A 23,144-nucleotide genomic window follows, 5' to 3' on the forward strand; every position below is an offset into this window, starting at 1 on the left:
TCACGTAGAAATGGCCAAATGTGCCAAAATATGCCCTTAAGAGGCATATGAATTTCGATATGTGTAGGGAACACATCACCCTTACCCAAAAAAATATGTTGTCATGAAAATCTTAGCCTTAGTGATCACAAACAAACAAATCGGTTATTATTATTATTCGTAGTAGTAGTAGAAGAAGAAATGCATAGCTACAGAAAAAAGTTTGTTTGGAACAGCCAAAAAATAGTTTCTCGTAACCAAACATTTGTATAAATAGGCGATAAACAAACAATTGTTCACCAGAATATTTCTTTTTCAATAATCGTGCACGTTTGCTTAGTGCTACCAAAAGCTTTAGTCCAAAATTATTATGTTTAGTAAAGACTGCTAAATTTATAGTTTACTGTCACCAAAAAGCTTAAGCAAATGCGTTTTGTTAAATCAGACAAATCAGTTTTTCTGTGTGATTGATGTTATTATTTGATTCATTTTACTTCACTTTTCATCCACTTTTGACCAATCGCGAAGATGAGAATGAGTGACAATATGATGAAATTGATGAAGGGACACATACAAAGAATACCCACGTCCAGGTCGGCTAATACATAGAAGAAAAACAACAACAAGAAGAATTAATATCATGCACTCGTAGCAAAGCTTAATTAACAGAAATATGAAGAGTTGACTGAATGGATGAAAATAAAAAGAGAACAATTGATAATAGAGATTACTTATAGCGCACGGTGCACGTTTTGCGAAAAATGCAACAAATAAGGAAATTCATAAATATCAGGTTTACATGAACGATAACGGGAAGTTATGGATTGTTCCGACTGGCGGAAGAAAGGAAAGTGTGTTTCACATGCCAATGTGCTTGAATTTATTAGGCGAGCATGTAATGCATTGAGTGCATGTCACCTGTCACATTCAGGCATCGTTAACATCCTCCACCCAAAGCTACACCCTTGTGTTGTCATCTCGGTCAATCATCCTGTCCCTGACATCCTGCGTGTTATGTGACCCGGCGAACATGGCTGCGCTTAGGATTGCATACAGTTAAGGATGTTCTTTTTCCTACAATAGACTATTTCGAAATTAGTTACGTTAAAAGTTACACGCAGAGGCAGCCTAACTTCTAATTTATTGTATAAATATAATTTAGATAAACAGAAGTCAGTTTTGTATTCAATTTATACTCAGATAGGATAATCGGAACTGGATATACGGTTTAAACTCCGGGAATGGATCGAGCGATTGATTGAATTAGCTTATTTTATGTCGCTTTTCTTCCACCTTTGGCTAATCGCGACGATGAGGATGTTGTGGTGAAATTGATGATCTGACACTCACGAAGAACACCCTTGCCAGGCCGGGATCGAATCCGAGACTCCTTGCTTAATATGGTCAGGGATTCGATACCCGATGGAGGCCCATGGTGGTTCGGATCCCACTTTACGCTGTAGGTCCTGCCCCATTTAGCCTACATGTGCATAAAAGTGGACTTAAACAAAACTGAATATCGGATAATTTTCTCTCCGGATATCGGATATTCTGATATCCGCTGTACGGATTATGCGAATCAGAATTATCTGGATTATTCCGATATCAGAATTACTCAGATGTTTCGGATTATCCTAAATGTCCAGATATCCGAATGTGTGCATTATCCGGGCAGTTTTATCGTTATCCATTTCATGGGCTATCCTCATATTCTTTTATTATGTTAATAAGTATTTCACTGTACGGATTTCTACAAATTCTTCATCAAATCTGTAATCTCCGGATATTCGTATTATCCGTTGCATCCGAAACGGATATCGGATAATTTGAAATCCGGACAACTGTTTATGGATTTTTTGGCTATCCCTGGTCAAAACCTAGGAGCGAATGTAGAATATAAAGAATATCTCCAATTTCGTTAATATTTGGTACACCAACTAAATTTGACCTTCTAATCACGAATCTGTTGTTAAAATGCGGGGGTCACGTCTGGAAATGGTGAAAAAAGCTGATGTAATTGATTTTTTTTTCGAATGCTGTATCGCATCGTTTTACAACCAAAATTTTAAACTAAAAGAACGCTCGAACACCGTTGCCAAACCTACCTCTAATCAAAGTCCGCATTCCACATGCTCTTCTACCTAACGAAGCGACAACTAATGCTCTGCAAGTAACGAAGAAACAGTGTGGCAACGCTGTAGACAGCACAACGAATGCCGAACGTCACTTGTTCATATCATCAAACATGGTTTTTATGTGTATGTATGGAGAATGATCGCGGTAATGAACGTAATTTTGCAACATATATAGACGTAAGTGTACGATTTTTACACGTAACCCCCAAATCTTAACTCCAGATACATTACCAGGACTGCATATTTAGTGAGTATAAGAAGTAGGAAAGAAATTGGAGACATTCTTTCATTCCAAAACCTATTTCACTGAACTATAAAACTGCACGTGTATTTCCACGGTCAGCCACGCGTCGTAAAGTGAGCAGCTTGTGTGCAACAACAGATGAAATTATGTGGAACAGTGAGAACGCTCTGACACCGAAGATTCATTGTTTTCCTCCTCGGCGCTCCGGGGGGCGTGGCGAAGCGAGATTTGCCTAAGTATCTGCCACCCGAGGCCGCCGCCGGAATTTATTAACTGCGGAACAACCAGACGCTGGATTTTTACTGCGGGAGTCGCCCCTCCCACCATTTTGACAGCCGAACTTTTTCCTCGACGCCTCGGCACCCACCATTTTGACAGCCGAACTTTTTCCTCGACGCCTCGGCACCAGTTATTACCACTAAAAAAAACCCGGCGGTGGTCCAACCGCGGGAGACAGGCTTTGAAAGAATCGGCCTCTGTTTACACACCTTTGTCCACGAAGGTATCCGGCAACGTTTGTAATTCATTTACTTACCATCTTCCTAATGATTTGGTAAAATAAACCAAATCAACAAACAAATACATTGCAGTGAAAAAAAACACGGCATGCAGACATGCGGGAACGTGAATACAAGTACTGGAGTGATATGGTTCCGTGTATACCCGCCCTTAGAGCCGTGACGATCACCCCCCGTGGCGATGACAAAAGACCGTGTTATCTCCGTGCTTCTGACTCCCAACCTGAAACCACGCCAAAGGATTTGTCATCTCGCGTTGTGCTGTCTTTGTTGGCTCCCTGACGACGTGGATGCATGCAGGTGGATCACCCACCCAGCTTCCCCGCCTCGGCGCTTGCATTCCAACCTCACGCTCTTCGTGACCGACCGAGTGTCAGACTGCACGTGAATGACAAATGCTTTCGGTACGTGACGTAAAAACTGTGACAATTACAGCACTTCACATAACTCGAATAAGCAACAGTGTTGCCAACCGCAAGCTAAAATGTGGCTTGTATGCACAAAACACCCAAAATTACAGTAGTACTTTTTCTGTTTAGGTTTTTTTCCCCCCGTGCCCTCGTCATTCGAAAACCATTTTAGCTCGTCCAGCTTTAGCGAGAGCGTCTCCCCCTCACTACTCTCTTTTCGGGTCCCAGTCTTTAAACTGTAGTTCCAATCCCGATAGCCCGTTCAGCTATCATTTGGGGTACCTAAAACAAATTTTGATAAACTTCGACGTGTGCGTGTGTTGTAATTGAAAGGAAGGCAGGGAAGAAAATTATCTCCACTTTGAGATCATGCTTTAATCATTCGCTAATTTTCCATATTGTGACGCAACTTTAAAGTCGAACAATGATAACTTCACCTTTGCATGTTAAATGTGTGAACAAAGTGGAAACTCTAAGGACTACATTTTGCAACTCATCCATCAGAAACAATACATTTTGTTACTATTGTTAATGTAATTGGATTCGATTTTATTATGTAGTCCATATGTGAAAGATTGGATGTACAGTATTATTATGAATATTGCACTTACACTGCTCATTAACAATGATGATAGGAAATAAAAAGTTAAACAATAATGAACGTACACTTTATAGAAAGATTCGACTGTCGTCTGCTTCAGAGCGTTGCATTTTTTCCCCACTTGTCTTAGCAAGAATAGAAGTCGAGTTTTTTTGTCTGCATTTATAGTAACATCGGATTATCGAAACTCTGCTGTATATAAATAAATATGGAAAAAGAAAAGTTCTTAAGTCCTTTACATCTTTTCAGTTCCATCTCGAACACCCGTGTACGTGTGAGTGAATACATGAAGAATACCAAAAGACGAGAAATTGTTAAATCACAAGATGAAAACCATTCCAACCATTTGGCTCAACAACAATAAGATTTTGTCCAATATTTAAAAATGTCTGTACAATACGGCTAACACGGCTAGCAAAATATGAACAGACGACATCCGTGCACGCAGGGAAATGTCCATGCATTTGGCAACACTGATGCACATGTGATTAGCATGCGTGAAGGAGACGCAGATCTCGCTTCTTCTCCACCTGCGAGGTAAGAGAGGGAGAGATAACATTGTTTGTGGCTTCGTATCTTATCACGACTCCAAAAGGTCGAAACGGGGTTGATAAAGAACAGTTTTTCCCCGTGTGAAGATGTCTAGAGAGCATACGTAGAGCGGGGATGCACAAACATTATCAAGCAAATTGTCCAGCACCATGGTTATTCTCTTTGTTTTATGCAATGAGGATTTCCAAGAATTCAAATAAAACTTACTTTTCATAGTTTTGTCATACAGTGCATAGCGTTAGTTTCACTTCAAAGTCTTATTAATACACGAAACAAACCCATCGAGTGGTCGATTCCATTCTCAAGAGATCGCCAGGGGAGACACACACATTTTCAAATACAGGATGGGTCAAAAGTCACGCTCGGATATTGATATAATATTATTATTGTTATGACATTTGTAATAAGTTCTGAGATTTTTGGGGAGGCCAGAAGTTGGCATGGTAGATCGGTGATAATTTTCACGTAACTTTTAACTTTTCAAGTTGTAGCAATGTGCGAATTAAGCTTCTTGCTTCGGAGGGGGGGATGCCCATTCAGTGTTTCGGAAGGTAGGTTTTTTTGGGGGTACGCAAATTTGTATATGTTACCAGTCAGTAGATTAAACTTTTGCCTGGTGGTTATAAATACCTTAGAACATTGGGTATATGACCTAGGCCATTAATCTTATGATAACATTTAAAAGTAATTTATGAACACTTAGTTCAGTGGGGTCCATGAGTATTACCGTGCAAATTGTCCATGACCGTTTTCATTATTTTTTCTCTTACATCCTGTGTGTTTCTAAGCGATGGATTTTTATGTATGCTTGTGCAGAAGTTGTCAACAGATTGTTTTGAGTTTTCTTTTAATTCTTGAAGCTCTTATAGTCAAATAAAGTGCACGAGCTTGGTGATGGACAATTTGTTATATAATATTCACGGATCCCACTGTTCATGCCAGGAGCCTGCAGTCTCGTATCACTCCTTGCTTTCGTTTTGAAGCCAGTGGGCGGAGCTTAAGTTTGTCTGCGTAAGATGGCCGCATGTACTTCAACCAATGACTTAACCCTAGCAGGACCAAGGTGTGGCATAAAGTACCACTTTTGAAGTTTTTGTGTTGGTAATCGAAACTGCCTTGAGCAATTGAATTAAAAATCCTGTTTATTGTCAATTCAGATGTGTATTTTCATATTTGCTAAAATTCAAGAGAAAATTTTATCTCCATTTTAATTTTTAAACTGAAGTTGATTGAGCCACATGTAGCAGATAGGGCAAAAAACATTGAGGGATTGAATGCAAATACAGTTACGGCAATGGAAAACGTGCTTCAAAGGAAAATTAGGTCAACGGTTGACAATCCCATAGATATATCTACATATGCAACTGCTTCGAGAAAAGGAAATAGGTGTTACATTTGCATTTCCAATGGAGAAAGAAGAAACAAACTCTCACGAACTACAATTTCATTCAATGACTGTGGTAAATGTGTCTGTGGAAGACACTGCATGAAAGTTCAGATCTGTGACAACTGTGTTATTTCTAATAATAGTGAGTAATACTGAGGAACTGTAATTTACTGACAATGTAGAACTGAAATGTGTTATAATGTATTTTTCTATTATTGTTAATAATAAATATGCAGATGTACATTTCCAAATAAAAAAATATTTAACATACATTAAATATACAAAATATGACTTACTTACATTTCAAAGTAAAAAAATAAATTAACAAACATTAAAATTATACAAACTATGACTTATATTAAACAAAACATACTAGTAGTGCAACATAACTAACAAATGTAGCGGAATAGTAAAGTGGCACAAAATGCCACCCTTAGTCCAGCATGTAACAGATCAGACCTTGGTCCTGCTAGGGTTAACAAACAGAAGAACATCGCATCGGCTGCTGCAAGCGCGCGCGGGCTGGAAGGTCCAACTACAATTGAAAACTGGAAGTCTACTTTAGACTTGAATACTACAAAGCAAACTATAACTAGCTTTATTTGCTTATGGAATATTATTCCTTCAGGTTTTCTGTCGCTTCTGTTAGTACAGCCGTGTGTTGAGCAGGCACCATTGCTTCCTAAGTCTTATTCAAAAGTACACAAAATTACATGCTTTCTTACGGCGTCTTCTCCGGTTCTGTCACGTGACCCGGCTTCAGGAAAATCGCGCTAGGCTTACTCCTCCTCCATGGTTCATGCATTTACATCCTAAGAAAACCAAAACTCATACACAAAAGAACTATCGAAATAGTAACGCCGAAAACTTGACCACATTTCTATTGTCAACTTCAAACAAACTGTAATGCATGTAAAATATGAGCAGTAAGCTCGGTGAGTTGTTAAGTTGCAGAATGGTATCCTCCTTTAATCCACAAGACTGTATACTTTTCGAGAGGGTGTGACGTTCCTTTTGGGTGTTCGCCACTGGATTACTACGTCACGGTAGATACCCAATCTCCCTGTGCGGCGGAGTTATGAGACTCTCCTGTACATTATAGCTAGACTGAGCATCCTCAAGACGTGCAATTAGAAAAATGAGTACCTCCTTGCCATTGTACAAGTTTAATAAAATCTTTTAACTTTAAACATTCGCTGGAAAATAACACAACTATACTTGCAAATACGATCGCATTATAATACGATGCGGCGTTTCCTTTTATAACAGCGTTTTTCACAAAATTCACATTATCTCCTGAATCGAACAATCTTCCGACATTTATTTGCCTTGGCAACGGATTCAATAAAAGATGGGACAGTTGTACAAATGTCTATACACCGGAAAGGACTTCCGCTTCAAGGGAAATGTTTGATGACTGTGTTTGTTATATAGCTAAACATATACTACATGTTCTTCAGTTCAATTTTCGTTGCGGGGGATAAAAACATTGCTGGCAACGCAAGGGTAAAAATAATTTCCTACCGGGGATAACATTTTTTCCCCAGCATCCCCCTCGTTAATTCGCACTCTGAGTTGTAGTATACATTCTTATGTTGGGATGCATCGAATTTTACTCTGAACTGATCTTATTGGATAATCTTCAGAATCTATTGCATTTCGTGTTCCCCGAACGTGCCACGCTCTGACGATGCTCACCTCCGACCTTTGGAGATGCCCGATGAGATACAGCCCCTTCCTCCCAGCCCGTTCGGCCAAATGATAGCGTTGCCAATCGTAAATCTGTTTTACATCGGCTTCGTGACGTTTTCGGTTTTCTAAACTGCTGCCGAAGGGCAGTGTTACCACCTTGAAACCCTTTGCAACTAGGTGGATGATTTTAGTTGGCACACGATGTTCTTGATGAAGATAATGTGCACAACACACTCCTGTGTACTTTTGGAAAAGAGTTTACTCAACGTAAAAATTTGTTTTATAATTTTATGCATAAAATACAGTCCGTAACCCTTACAGGCATCGTCGTGAATAAATTTCATAATATATGTGGGCCACTGAAATTGTATAGAATCAAATACAATGATTTTGAAACGCTTCAGAAAGAGAAATATATATGTCAAGCCTAACGCAAATCAAGTTTATAAGGGGTCAGTGGTTCGAATCGTGGCCTGAGCATGGATGTTTGTGAGTGTCCGTTCATCAATTTCATCATATCATCACTCATCCCCATCTTCGCAAATTAGCCAAAAGTGGTGCAAAAAGCGAAGTAAAATAAAGCAAATAAATAAACAATTACAAGTTTATAGCTATGCTATGGGGACTTTCCTTTATTTCTAAAGTAAAAACTAAACAGTAACTCACCAATAATAATAGCAGTGGGCGAATTATTGAATGGGCTCGACCCACGCGCTCATACAAGTTAGTATGGGCAGATTACACGGATAAGTTAGAATCTTTAAATTCATTATGCTGTTGATCGAAAACATACATATGCCAGGTCGTTGGCAAGGCGCGTAAAGTGGTCGACTTTCGATCTCGCCACCGAAGTTCCCGGTTTCGACTCCCGGCCTGACATTTATTTATTTATTTACTTATTGAAATTTCCAGTATAGCAGAATCCATTTTAAACCGGGAAGAAACAACAGTAATGTACAATTTTTTTCTAAGTTGGTGATAAAAGACGAATATGAAGTGAAAATATCTACTTGGTTTGAGATGATATTGAATTGGTTCGGTAGCCTATGGAATAATGAACGTTGTCTGAGTGATAGTCTGGGAGTTGCAGTGTGGAAAGTTTCCTTGCTCCGTGTTTTATGTCTAGGCACTCTGAGTGAAAGTTCGTGGAGTGGGGATACCACATCTTAGGTTTCCATTTATGATCTTATGTAGTAATTGGCGTTATTTGCAAGTTCATCAATTGCATTCATCGGCATCGTCGCGATTGGACAAAAGTGTTAGAAAAGTGATGCTACACAGAGAAAAGTGTTTGTTTGGAATATCCAAAAAAAATGGTAGTGGTGAACAAATCGTTTGTTTAAATAGGCTGTTTGCGTTCCGGACCGTACAGGACCAAAACTGAATGTAGAACCTGTCCGGCTGTGAAGGACCAGAAATGAATGATGATCCGAACCGGTAGGATCTAAATGTAAGTGAAATTGTAGGTACCACTTACATCTCTCTGGTATGGATTGTGTCGCTACAGGGCAAAGTTCACCGCGATCCTCTTGGTAGTTGTAAAGAAAACACAGGCACACACACTGATAACTATAACTATGTATTATAAGGTATATGTACATAACACTTGATTACACTTCCCATGCACTCCTGTCTAGGGGAAACTGTTTACACGAAGTTGCAGCTGGTGTTACAACAACGCGCCACTAATGAAACGTAGCCACGTTGGGCTTACGCTATCCATAATTGTCCGCGACGGTTTCTGGCTGTGTCCCGAGTGGCCTCTCTACGCACACTGGCTGGAAGTAACTACCGCACTAAGATGGCGGCAACTAGACACCGCGCTAACATTGAATTAGCCAATGGGAGTGCAGGTTACTTAAGGCATTTGAAATACACAAATAAACAATTGAAGCTATATGCAATATAAAATATATAAAGAAAGAATAAACATGGTTACTTTTATAGATAAATCTCCAACATACTCCCCCCCGTTGGAATGTTCACATCCAACCTAACACTAGGGGATACATTGTCAATGTTTTAGCTCATGGAGCGTCTTCTCCCCAATGTGGTAAAGGCACAATTTTGCTTAATGCTCTCTTGTAGACTCCGTCTCTAGTACGAACGGTGACTACGCGCACTAGGTTATCCCTTCCCGGAAACACTTCTTGGATGACGCCGACTCTCCACGAGAGTGGTGGAAGATTGTCCTCCTTTAATAGCACTGGTGTGCCAGGCTTCAAATTCGACTGGACGGCTGTCCATTTCTGTCGCTGCTGCAGGCTATGCAGGTAGTCCTGAGACCACTTCCTCCATACTCGCTGCTGGAACTGCTGTATGCGCTGCCATCTGGATAATCTGTTGGCAGCCAGATCTGTAATGTTTGGTTCAGGAAATGAGGTTAGAGGACCTCCAATAAGAAAATGACCAGGGGTAATGTAGCTGAATTCATCATGAGAATCAGGGAGTGTGGAAAGAGGACGGGAGTTGAGGCAGGCCTCTATTTGGCATAGCAGAGTTACTAGTTCTTCGTATGTTAGCACGGCGTTTCCTGCTACTCTGCGAAGATGGTATTTCATAGACTTCACTGCACTTTCAAAAATCCCGCCGAATGATGGACTGCGTGGTGGAGAATACTTCCATTGGAAATTCTCTTCTGCTGCAAATCTGTTAATGTCCTTGTTGAATTCTTGTGATTGAAAGAGTTTACGTAATTCCTGCAATTCATTTTTAGCACCATGGAACGTCGTAGCATTGTCGCTAAAAATACTTGCACACTTTCCTCTTCTCGCGGTGAAGCGTAGTAGAGCTGCGATGAAGGCTTGTGATGTCAAGTCTGAGACAATCTCTAGATGAATTGCCCTTGTGGCAAGACAAGTGAAAACTGCAATGTAGCATTTTCTTGTGGATCTGCTTCTAGCGGCTCCGGTCTTGATGTGGTATGGCCCTGCGTAATCAACGCCTACGTGATGGAATGCCTTGCTGGGTCTCACTCTACTGGAGGGTAACTGCCCCATCAGCTGCTGGGCGGCTGAAGCCTTCAAACGATAGCATATGTTGCACTGATGAATGATCTGTTTGACCACTTGTCGTATGCGAGGTATCCAGTATTTCTCACGAAGTGATGATATGAGAAGCTGTGGACCAGCATGCATAAGTCTCTTGTGTTCTGATGCTATCAGAATTTTCGCGAAATGACTCTTCGGATGAAGAATAATTTGATGCTTGCTTTGGAATTCCAGTTCACTGTTTTCCAATCTTCCTCCGACACGAATTACTTTTTCATTGTCGAGAAATGGATGAAGGTTCCTCAAAATGCTTTTGTTGTGTACTTGCTGCTTGTCAGACAAATCGTTGATTTCCTGAGAGAAGAATGCGCGTTGTGTTATCTTGATGCAGGCAAGTGTGGCGCCTTGAATTTCAAAGGTGGTAAGGTCTTCACTCCTTTTCTCTATTGAGTTTCTGCAATTGCTGATGAACCTTTTGCAGAGTGACACTACTCTCAGTAGCTTGGATAAAGTTGAATATCTAGATATGATTTCTTCTTCAGTTGTTACATGAGTGACCAATGTGGTAGCTGCTACCTTACGCTGCTCTGGAATAGTGTTGTCGTCTGGACGGAATGCTAAACTGGATGATGGCCACTGTGTCTCGTCTTCTTGGAGCCAGGTGGGTCCGTGCCACCAAAGCTGAAGTGATCTGATAGTTTTTGCATCGACTCCTCGTGAGATCAGATCTGCAGGATTGTCTTTTGACGGAACGTGCTTCCAATCACTGACCTGTGTGAGTTCCTGTACCATAGCAACCCGGTTGGCAACAAAAGGTTTCCATTTACTGGCTGGTGACGCCAGCCAAGCTAGGACGATTTTTGAGTCGGTCCATAGGTGAATGGTGTCTATACATAGACGCAGTATGGACAATGCTTTGTGTACCAGTTTGGCTAGTAGAACTGCCGCACATAATTCCAAACGCGGAAGAGTGGTTCTCTTCACCGGAGCCACCTTGGACTTTGAACACAATAAGTTCACATTTATGTGACCCTCCGAATCAATTGATCTTACGAAGAGAACGCTGCCATAGTTTCTCTCTGATGCATCAGAGAAACCGTGAATTTGAACTTTACGTATGTCTCCTGGAGCCAAAACGAACCGTGGTACTTTTACTTCGTTAATACATGTGAGCTGCGAATGAAGACGACGCCACGTTTTCTGCAAATCTATAGGAAGCGGATCATCCCATCCTACATTGTGGAGCCATAACTGCTGCAGGAATGACTTGTATGTTATCACCACTGGCGATATTAGTCCGATTGGATCGAACACTTGTGCAATTATGCTGGCAACTTGGCGCTTTGAGAAGATCTTCAACGAGCCTACATCCACTGTTGTGGCGACCTTGCTGTCCATGAGAAATTCGTCCGTGGATGGGCGCCATGAAATTCCCAATGTTTTTGTGCCTTCTGTGTCGAATTGCACTAGATCCTGTACTGCCTTCAATTCTTCTGGAATAGATTGCAACACTGCCTTGCTATTGGAGCACCATTTACGTAGATTGAATCCTCCCTTCTGGAGTAATTCTGTGAGACTTTCACGCAGCTTTATTGCACCTTCAATGCAATGATTTCCTCCCAGAAAATCGTCAACGTAGAAGTCATGTCTCAAGACATGAGTGGCTACTGTGAAATTTGATGATTCATCTTCTGCCAACTGCTTGAGGCATCTTGTGGCCAAGAATGAACTTGAAGTTAATCCATAAGTGACTGTGTTCAAACTGTAAACATGGATTGGTTCGTCACGTGATGCTCTCCATAAGATGCATTGAAGTGGTCTGTCTTCTGAATGCATGTTAATTTGCCTATACATTTTAGCCGTGTCTGCAGTCAGTGCGATTTTGTGACTACGAAACCTGAGCAGGATTGAAAACAATTCTTCTTGTATCGTGGGACCAATCATTTGTATACTGTTCAACGATTCCCCCGTAGTTGTGGGCGAGCTTCCATCAAAAACCACTCTTAAACGTGTAGTTTTGCTTGATTCCTTGATCACACAGTGATGTGGAATGTAGTACCTTGTCTCCTTGTCTCTGGATATATCTTCCAATGTCCCAATTGGTTGCATGTGTTTGAGTTGTTGGTACTCGACCATGAATTCTGTGTACTCTCTTTTCAATTCCATGTTCCGATCCAGTCTTCTTTCTAATTGGTTAAATCGTGAAATCGCTGTTTGCAGAGAATCCCCAAGAACGGATCTGTCCTTCTTCAAGGGTAGCTTGACTGTGTATCGACCTTCTCGATCACGAGATGTAGTTTCCTGGAAATGTCTTTCACAGGCGATTTCTTCTGGCGAAGGCAACTTATCATGGAATTCCTCCAAATCCCAAAATCTCTGTAAATGGAAATTGACTGTATCTTCTGTGCGAACAAAGAATGACTTCGAAGGTCCGTTATTAGATGGTGCATTGGGAATCCTTCCTGCTACAATCCATCCAAATTCAGTGTTTTGCAACTCTGGATAGTTTCCTGTTCTTGAAAGTTTTTCTGGCTTGAGAATCGTGTAGAACACATCTGCAGACAGAAGTAGGTCAATGTTGCCAGGTGTATGGAAGCTAGGGTCTGCTAAATGTATGTCACTCGGAATTCCCCATGTGGAAGTTTCGAGCCTCTGCGCTGGCATCGAACCTGTGATGTTTGGCAAGATGGAACAAGATATATCCATGGTGAATCCACTTATGCTGGATTTAATCTGCGTCTCCATGGTGTGAAAGGCTTGGACTGTAGCTTCATTTATCCCTTGGATAGGTATTCGGCGTTTTTGTTTCTTGATGCGTAGCTGCTGAGCAAGGTTCTCTGTCATAATGTTACTCTGCGAGGCTCCATCCAAAAGTGCACGACATGGGAGCCACTCGCCGTATGCGTTCTTGATTTTTATGACTGCTGTGGCTAGGAGAACTTGCGAAGTTTCTCTGTTCTTGACAGAACAATATGTTGCTTTAGCCTGGGCATCATTATCCTGAAAACGAGTATCATCGCCTACTGCCGATTTACTTCTGGATTTACTGGGCTGCTTCTGTGTTTGACGTTCTCTGCTGTTCTTATCTTCATGAAGAAGGGAATTATGTTTCTCGCCGCAATACTTGCAAGATCCTGCCTTGCATCCTGACCTAAATCCCTGGTGATCTGACTGTCCAAGACAATTGAAACAGATCTGGTTTTCTCGAAGAAATTTGTACTTCTGAGCTATAGTAGCTGCTTTGAAAGAACTGCACGCAAACAGCGGATGCTTATTATTCTTCATAGTATCCTTGCAATACAGGCATGAAGGAGATACAGTAGAAACATACGATCTTGAAGGGGAAGGATGCGCAGGTTTGTGACTTTGTTGTTTGGCGTTGCCACTAAACTGTGGTTTGAATGTTGATTTTTCATTGGAAATTGGTTTGAATTTCTCCAAAGCCTTGGTTCTGTGCTCTAGAAATTGAAACAAACTGTCAAGAGTGGTGAATTCAGAATCATTCACTTCTAATTCAAAAGCTTTTCGTGTGGTGGCATCAAGCTGAGAAGTAAGATGTTGAACTAACACTATATCTGATAGTGAACTATCTCCTGCTAATAATTTTAACGCTGAGATGGAACTGATTGCTGTGTTTGTAAACGCTCGCAACTCTTCTGCATTTTCTCTCGACACTGGTTTTATATGCAAAATATCATTGACGTGTGAAGCAGCTATGAGACGCTTGTTGTCAAAACGCTCTTGGAGTTGTTTCCACGCTACACCGTAGTTGGATGCTGTAATTGGTATGCTTTCAATGATTTGCAATGCCTCACCCTTCAGTGCGACACGTAAATACTGGAATTTCTGAATATCTGAAATATCCGAATTATCATGTATGAGCGAAGAAAATGTGTCTTTGAACGATACCCACTGAGTGTAATTTCCACTGAAATGCGGAAGCTCTATTAATGGCAACTTGACTTGAGACTTGCACGAAGCCCTGTGTTCATTTTCCGCGCCGTCTGTATTTGAATGATTTCCCTCAATTAATGTTAGCATCTGCGACTTGAGATCGAAATATGAAAGTTCGATTGTCTCTCGAACTGCCGTGTGTTCATCGTCTGTGGCTTCAAATTCAATGCAATCCTGAATTTCTTCTATCTTGGGCCATAATGTGTTCAGTTGCTCCAGCCGAACCTTGATCTGTTGAACGTTCGGCGCCTCTGGATCAACACTGCTAATATACGACTGCAATCTCGTTATTTGCCCCCTGTAGGCGGCACGTTGCTTTAGAAGATGTGCTAAGTCTGCCATGCCTCAAGGTGGGAAGGACAAAGCAATGTGTATTGAAATGAAAGGAAAAAATGAGGAAATATTGAACCAAACACTGTTGTACTCACCGATCTGGCATTCACTGGACCATCTGGGCATCTGAAATCCTGGTTAGGCTGCAACACTGCGGGTAGTCGTTGACACTGACGTGTACTGGAACAGCTGATGCACGGTTGCTATGGTGATGTCACGTCTGCACGCGTGGGCTGCTTGATGCAACTCTCCGCGATACGTTTCTCCTCGCTCCCGCACGAAAACGAACGAAAAGCCAGTCCCGTGAAGGAACAGAAAACTGCAATCTAAAAATAACTCAGGGACACACCACCGGTGTATGACGTCATGTCACTGGTCGCCGACCGAAAGTCCTCGTACAGCGCGAGGGGCGAAGGGAGCGGAGTGTGAAACGTCACTGACAAGCGAACAACGAGAGCGCTGGCGGTCGGGGAAGTCCCGATCGTCCTTCAGCCACGTGGAAAATATTTCGCGCGCTACAACGAATGACGTAATGCTATCAATAACTTGTAGTTACTGTACTTGAAAATAATGTTTGCACAACACAATGTCACTAAAATCACTGATAGTAACGTACCTCATGTTCAATACAAAGGAGATCGCGGCCTGCGGAGGACCAAAATGTTTGCGTTCCGGACCGTACAGGACCAAAACTGAATGTAGAACCTGTCCGGCTGTGAAGGACCAGAAATGAATGATGATCCGAACCGGTAGGATCTAAATGTAAGTGAAATTGTAGGTACCACTTACATCTCTCTGGTATGGATTGTGTCGCTACAGGGCAAAGTTCACCGCGATCCTCTTGGTAGTTGTAAAGAAAACACAGGCACACACACTGATAACTATAACTATGTATTATAAGGTATATGTACATAACACTTGATTACACTTCCCATGCACTCCTGTCTAGGGGAAACTGTTTACACGAAGTTGCAGCTGGTGTTACAACAACGCGCCACTAATGAAACGTAGCCACGTTGGGCTTACGCTATCCATAATTGTCCGCGACGGTTTCTGGCTGTGTCCCGAGTGGCCTCTCTACGCACACTGGCTGGAAGTAACTACCGCACTAAGATGGCGGCAACTAGACACCGCGCTAACATTGAATTAGCCAATGGGAGTGCAGGTTACTTAAGGCATTTGAAATACACAAATAAACAATTGAAGCTATATGCAATATAAAATATATAAAGAAAGAATAAACATGGTTACTTTTATAGATAAATCTCCAACATAGGCATCAACCAAACAATTGTTCACCAGTACCAAAAGATTTGGTCAAGTTCTATTTGTTTGTCGTAAACAATTTTTTGGTTACCAAAACCAAAAATTACTTTGGTAAATCTAACAAAATGTAGCCAATTTGTTTAGGAAAACCAAATAATGTAGTCAACATTACCAAACGATTTGTTAAATAATTTATGTTATAATCTGATCTGGCTAATTTTAACTAGGGTGGATAGGATAGTTTTAAGAAACTAACTGATCTCAAAATACACATTCAGAATAGAAAGTTCACGTGAACTACACATTTTTCAAGCGTTTGTTTTCGTGTGCCAATTTTTTTTTTTTTTTTTTTTTTTTTTTTTTGTCCTCGTTTTCCATTTAGAAGGGTACACCTTCTCTTTGGTAAGTGAATTGTTTCCATAAATGTTTTCCCTTGCAAGGTGATGGTCTAAGTGTTTTCAGTAATGAAGTGGTACATATTTACTTATTCTGAGGGTAGTTCACTTAGATCTTATTTATGCAGTAGTGGGAAAATTACTTCTGTTAGGAAAGTAATAATTTGCTATGGTGCGGCATGTGTTGGATATATCACGTGCCGTAGTTCCGGAGGATGATGGATATTATACAGCTGGTAGTCAGGATGCTGTGGATCTATCAGGAAGGTGTACATGGTTAAGAGATGCTGTAATGGTGTGCAGTGGTATGTGGGAAGGCAGTCGTGTAGAGCATCTTCGTACATTGTGCTAAGAAGTTGTGGATGGTGCGAGTTCATTCGACCAGTTATATATTTGTGACGGATGGCTTCGATGTGGGTTGTGATTTCGGGAAAGGTTATTCGCTCGTACAGTAGTCGTGTAGGACTTGGTAGGACTACTCTGAAGGCCAAACGAAGAGCATGTCTTTCCAGAACTTGTAGTTTGTGATAGAATGAGTCTGGGGCTGATATCCATGCAGTGTGGCCGTAAGTAATTGCTGGTCGAAGGAAAGCCTTGTAGGTATGTAGGACAACCTGGGAGTTGAGTCCCCAGGATGTTCCAATTAGCCGTTTGAGCAAGCTCAGACGATTTGTAGCTTTTTGGACGATGTTGAGCAATTGAGGTTTCCAGGTTAGCTTGGAGTCAAATATGACTCCCAGATATTTTGCAGTGGTGGCAGGCAGAATTGGAGTTCCCCGTATTTTGATGTTTAATAATGTTGGGTTCCTTTGGATCTTCGAGCGACAGCCTGTCTGCAGAAACACCAATGCTTGTGTTTTGAGAGCATTAATTGTGAGACGCCATGTGTCACACCATCTTTGGAAGGAGTTTATAGCTGGTTGGAGAGTTTTGTTTATAGCTTGGATGGTTGAACAACAGGCGAGAAATGCGGTGTCGTCAGCGAATTGGTAGATAGAAACTTGTGGGGGTTTTGGCATATCGGCAACGTATAGTATGTAGAGTAATGGTGATAAAGCAGCACCCTGTGGAACGCCAGAGTAAGGGAAAATGGGGTATGACATCGCTCCATTTACAGTGACATAAGCGACCCTATTTGTTAGAAAGCTGTGTACTAATCTGACATAGCAAAGCGGTAGTTGGAATTTATGGAGCTTGTAAATGAGTCCAGTATGCCATACTTTGTCAAATGCTTTCTCCAGGTCGAATAGTACTAGGCAGGATGGTTTGGATGTGTTGAAATGATTTGTGATGCGAGTCGTTAGTTTTAATAAATTATCAAGGACACTGTGTTGAGGTCTAAAGCCTGCTTGGTGCGACGGAAGTAAACTGTGTGCTTGTAAGTGCATGTGTATGCGTCGAACAATGATGCGTTCGAATATTTTGCTAAAGGTTGATGTGAGCTGAATAGGTCGATAGTTTGTTGGGTTGGTACTATCTTTGTTTGGTTTTGGGAACATTAGAACCTTTGAAATCTTCCAGTCTGTCGGGTAGTGTCCTGTGCGGAAGATAAAATTGTAGATAATGTCGTGTGCCAAACTTAGCTTCTACTTACATGTCCAGAATCAAAAAGGTTGCTCATGGGAGATTCACTTTTATTCACTGCAGTACATTTTTTTCTTTAATTTGTAGCTTTAATGTTCACATATCTTTCGAAGTGTGTTAAAGCACAATTTTTCACTATGATTACAATCAAACGTACCATTATTTGTTGTCCAAAAACTTATGTTTCTTCTACACATTTTGAAAGAATTATCTAGCGGCCGGTGTAGGAAACTCAGTATAAAGTAAGTATATTCTGAGCTTTTTTTCAGAATATTAGGTTACCCAACAACATAAAGACTCGCTTCGAGTAATTATCTATCTACATGAGTTTCAATTTTCGACAAAGGATTTCCATACTACACTCGATGAAACTGGACAATCGTTACTTCAAATTCGAAAGCACGCTCACGCACATATAGTAAATTTAACCAAACGTTTTGTTTTTCTTTAGTTAATGTATCATTTTGTTTACGAGTACCATATTTCGTCTGACCAAATTTCTTGGTATTCTGAAACAAAATTATTTAGTAATTACAAGCAAAATTTGGTTTATCGGAAACAAAAAGCATAACCAAACAGCTCAACTAAACTTTTTTGGTAATTCCAAACAAACCAGTTTTTTCTGTGTAAATAACGAAAATAGAAGTACTAAAATATAGTATGACTAACAAGTTATACATCACAGGTGCTGACTCTAGGAAGCAAGGCACTTTCTTTCTGCCAATCACATTGTTTAAAACTGTTGTGCCAGTATTTTTTTTAAAAGGCACAATTCGTGCATTGCCAGCCTGTTTAGTACCTTATCATCACCCGTCCAAGGCCTTTTCTTCCTATTGTTGAGTCCAGCTTTCTTTTGCACCGACTTCTAAGTATGTCTGGCGTGGAGGTGTTCGTCCGCCCCTGACCTTTCCAAAAATGGCGCCCTCGCTAAAGGGTCCCTCCTGATATTCGTCACGGCTCTTAGTAATCTCCTCTGCGAATCTCTCCGCATCGCCAATTTCGTCGCGAAAACGTTTGCCGAACCGGGGCGTGGCAAATTGTCTTGTTTCCTTGCGCCTCCATTTTCGTCCAGACGGCCTGACCTGCCCCTGTGATTTATCAAGACACTCTTTTATGGCAACTCTTCGGGTGTTACTTTCATGTCTAATTGATTCACCTTTATTTTTGTCACGGGGAAGGTCTACGGAAGAACAAGTGACTTACGTGAACACAAGGCAAGCCGAAGCTTATGAACTGTGCGTTTCTCAAAGACTCGATACATGAAGCCAAAGTTAGTCCTCGTAATATCGTACCAGTCCAAGGGAATTTTTGAGACCCGGGTTTGATTCCCGGGGTGGGCGATCTAAGGTTGGAATATTTCCGGCCTTGTCCCTGCATAAAGCGGCTCTGGGGCTCACCCAGCCTCAAATCAATGGGTACCTGCGAGGGTAAAGGCGGCCGGAGCGGATCACGTCACCTCCAAAAATGGCAGAAATCGAGAATGGCTCGATGCTATATGCACGGGGAACTTTACCTTTTTACCTTTCCTCATCCTGATCACCGCGATTACTCAAACGCGGCAGAAAAGCGACGCTAAATAATCTAAAATAAAATGAAATTAAAATGTTCGCTTGAGAATTTTCTCACCGGAGATTTATTTATTAGCTCCTTGTAATGTGGTGAAGTTTCGATCACAGTTCCATGAGTTTTCGTTACATCTTGAAACGAAATCCGCCTAAAGTCATGAAGCCTTGGTCATCAGGTCTTGTAAACGCACAACTGACGTGTACTGACCTGCACCTAGTGACGTAAGGGTTCCGCTGCGCTGATTCCGAGTGTCCAGTGCAGAAGGTGTTCGGAGAGAGTTTATTCAGGGCAAGGTCGAGCCAGTCGCGGAAGTAGCTTCCGTCCGCCAGCTGTTTGTTGGTCTCGTTCCTTCGGAGTGTGCGAACTTTCCCAGCTGTTGTTTGGCGCTAACAGCCGTGGGAACGTCTTCCTTCGAGAGCAACTTGCGTCACAACCCTCTCAGTCTTTTATCGCGCCCTGAATTAGCCATGCACAATTTGCCTTGCATTATGGGCATTGCCGGAAACTTTCGTAAGGAGAGGGGGGAGTCAGGTTGTTGATATAAGTTGGATACTAGAAACAATAATAATTGTTATTATTATAAAACTAATAACTAACGAACCATTTCATTTCAATTATCACGATTCTATCATTGAGGAGACTTTTCTACTAGACCCCTAGATGAGCGAATATCCAGAAGAACTGTTTCAGTGTTAATGCATTTAGTATACTACTGCATATTTTATCCAGCAACCATTCACCCGTCCAGGATTTATCCAGAATTTTCCATCCAAATCCGTGTCTAGGAGGTGTGAGGGAAATTTAGAACCAAAATGACTATAAATTGGGCCTTTGTGAAAACTTTTAGGGGGTGTCGAGGGAATTTTCAGGAGAATGTTAAACGACCGCATCCGTTATCAGCGTTATGATTAGTTTATAGTAATAGAAAAGCGACGTATCAAAAACTTAAAAAATTCAGTAGAACAAAAATTTAAGTCAAGTTTTAGAACCTATGAATCTTACAGCATTGTTTAGATATGAATGTATAATCGTCGTTGTCCCGTCACTAAATGTCCTTCGTTTGATCTTTGCAGAATTGCGTTGCCCGTGCTCTCTACGACAACATCGCAGAGTCTCCGGACGAGCTGGCCTTCAGGAAAGGGGACCTCCTGACTGTCCTGGAGCAGAACACCGGAGGCATCGAAGGCTGGTGGCTGTGCTCGCTGCGTGGCCGACAGGTGAGGGCGTTAGCTTCCAAGGGCAGTGAAATTCTCTGTAGTCTTGTGTCACGCAAAAATGAAAATAGAAAAGCACTGACTCTAGCCGATAAAGAAATTTGCATTCAAAAACAAAACACCTGCCGTAGTAAAGTAGTGTTTACAAACACATGACGAATTAATATTCACCAAATGTACAATTCCCTGCCTTTTCCGTCATAAGTTTAATTCCCTAATGTTTTCAGGATTTCAACTTCAGTAACAACCCTGCCATTAGCCTATCTTCTTTCCCAATTTTTACATAGTCTACGAGGGACGTTCCGAAAGCAAGTTTCGTCATTTTTTTTTCACAGGGAAGCTTCATTACAAACAGAAGAATAAAATGTCATAACAAAATACAATCCTTTGGCTATTTTTTCACATAGTCGCCACCGACATTGTTACATTTGTCGTACTGCGAAATCAATTTCAAGAAACCCTGCTGATAAAAACCGGTGCTCAGCGATTTAAGGAAGTTCTTCACAGCCTGTCGCACCTCTTCGTTGCTTCCGAAGTGACGTCCCGATAGTGCTGACTTCAACGCAGCAAAAAGGGTGGAAGTGTGATGGGGCAAGATCGGGTAATTCAATCTCTCCCATCCCAGACGACGAATATGTTCTGCAGGACCCTTGCTGTGTGGGGCCTCTCATTGTCGTCCAAGAACATAACCCCTCGACTTAAGAGCCCTGGTCTCTTGCGTCGAATGGCGGACTTCAATTTGCTTAGTGTGTGGCAATAGCGTGCCGCACTTCCATTTGTGATCGCGTTTCCAGCACACGTCTTTCTACCATACTGGTTTGCACTCGAATGAGCTCAGGCACGTCGGTCTGCTGCTTATATCTAATTTTCGGCACTCTGCGCATGCGCCATCGCTCCGCTGCTCTCGCTCCTCTCGTCGTGAATTCAGGAAAGATTGTCTTTTGTTATGGCAGTGTTTTCTCACTTTGTAATACAGCTTCCCTGTGAAAAAAAATGAAACCTACTTTCGGAATGTCCCTCGTATCTATTTGAACACTTTTAGTACTTATAATTCTCTCGAGACAGTTCGGCTAGTGCCGGAGCATTGGACAATCAAAGCTAGATGACCGCTTGAAGGGAAACATGATCGAAGTCAACCTGCATCTCGCACGGGTTCCCTTCGGCCCCATCAGACACGCCCCCTAACCATTAGTCATTACCAAACTCATCATCCAATTGCCCAAGGTTACTTAACAGCAGAAAGAATCAACATAAAGTGACACCGATGACCAGATGCCCCGGTCATTTACCAATCAGCAGCATTGACGCAACGTAATGCAAACGCCCGCATGTGGCTACGTTCACAGTTTCAATTCCAAGCCCTGGCTACTTGTCACGGAAGAGCTCTGACCGGCGCCAGAGTCCAGATCGACGACCTTCCCACTTTTCCTGCAGGGCAAAGTTCGGGACAACCGACAAAGATGATTCACGCACAGAACCTGGAATTTATGTGGAATTAACTTGTGTATAGATATATCGGAAAGTGTGATTCAGTAAGTCAAAGGTGCAATGAGAAGATATGATCTGGATGAGAGATATTCCACAAATTGCCCGGACAGCCGCAAGCAATGCAACGTTACTAATAGCAATCTGTTCTGGTTCATTCTTTAATTAATTCCGCTTAATTGTACCATTTGTTTAACCGCAACGAGGAAGCGAGAAGGAAATTTCCGTGGTACAAGTTAACGTTACCATCTCAGCATTCTCCCAAAGAGTCTAAGGAAACGTCAGTTATGCCTGAATCACACGAGGCTAGATTTCCTAGTTGGACTTAGTTTTGTGGCACTGGCTCACCTGCTAGTTACTCGTTGCCGTACTTGTCGGTCTACTTTTGTTCCCTCAAGACCAGGGGTTCTCAACCTTTTTGGGCCTGCGCCCCCTTTGCGTCCTCAAATTAGTCCACGCCCCCTCCCTCTAGGCGTAATGAATTATTGATGTACAAAACTGTGCTGTTAGGGTTAATAAATCTATCTCAAAGAATATTTTACAATGTTTTTATTATTACAGATATTAAAAAATACTAATACTTCTTTTGTTGATGGAACGTTTTCATTAATTAATAAAAGTGCTTAATAGGCCTACATTACAAAGCATTCTGCCCTCACTGCAGTTAAAATTTCAAGCTAAATCATTTGGTTTTATTTCTTAAGAACACAATTAATGAGTGACAGAGATAACGATTTGCAGAAGTTTCTTTTCTGAGACCTACACAAGGGGTTTGTGTTTGCCACAACTTTTTTTTTGGGGGGGGGGGGTAATTCATGTATATATTTTTCATTGCTCAC

The 23,144-nt window shown here is 41.6% G+C and overlaps 1 protein-coding gene across 3 annotated transcripts in view; it reads left to right on the forward strand.

Moving 5' to 3' along the window:
* p130CAS (Serine_rich_CAS and FAT-like_CAS_C domain-containing protein p130CAS) overlaps positions 1-23,144 on the forward strand; it is a 114,058-nt gene that overhangs the window by 62,397 nt on the left and 28,517 nt on the right. For 2 of the 3 annotated variants that reach the window (XM_083143973.1, XM_083143972.1), the window contains exon 2: positions 20,680-20,823. The exons of the other annotated variant lie outside the window; for it this stretch is intronic. In XM_083143973.1, coding sequence (XP_083000099.1) covers positions 20,680-20,823 — 144 coding nt within the window. The remainder of the gene's footprint in view (positions 1-20,679; positions 20,824-23,144) is intronic. 3 annotated transcript variants of the gene reach the window in all.

The sequence above is a fragment of the Lepisma saccharinum genome, chromosome 22, assembly GCF_977018435.1.
Source record: "Lepisma saccharinum chromosome 22, izLepSacc3.1, whole genome shotgun sequence".
NCBI lineage: Eukaryota > Metazoa > Arthropoda > Insecta > Zygentoma > Lepismatidae > Lepisma > Lepisma saccharinum.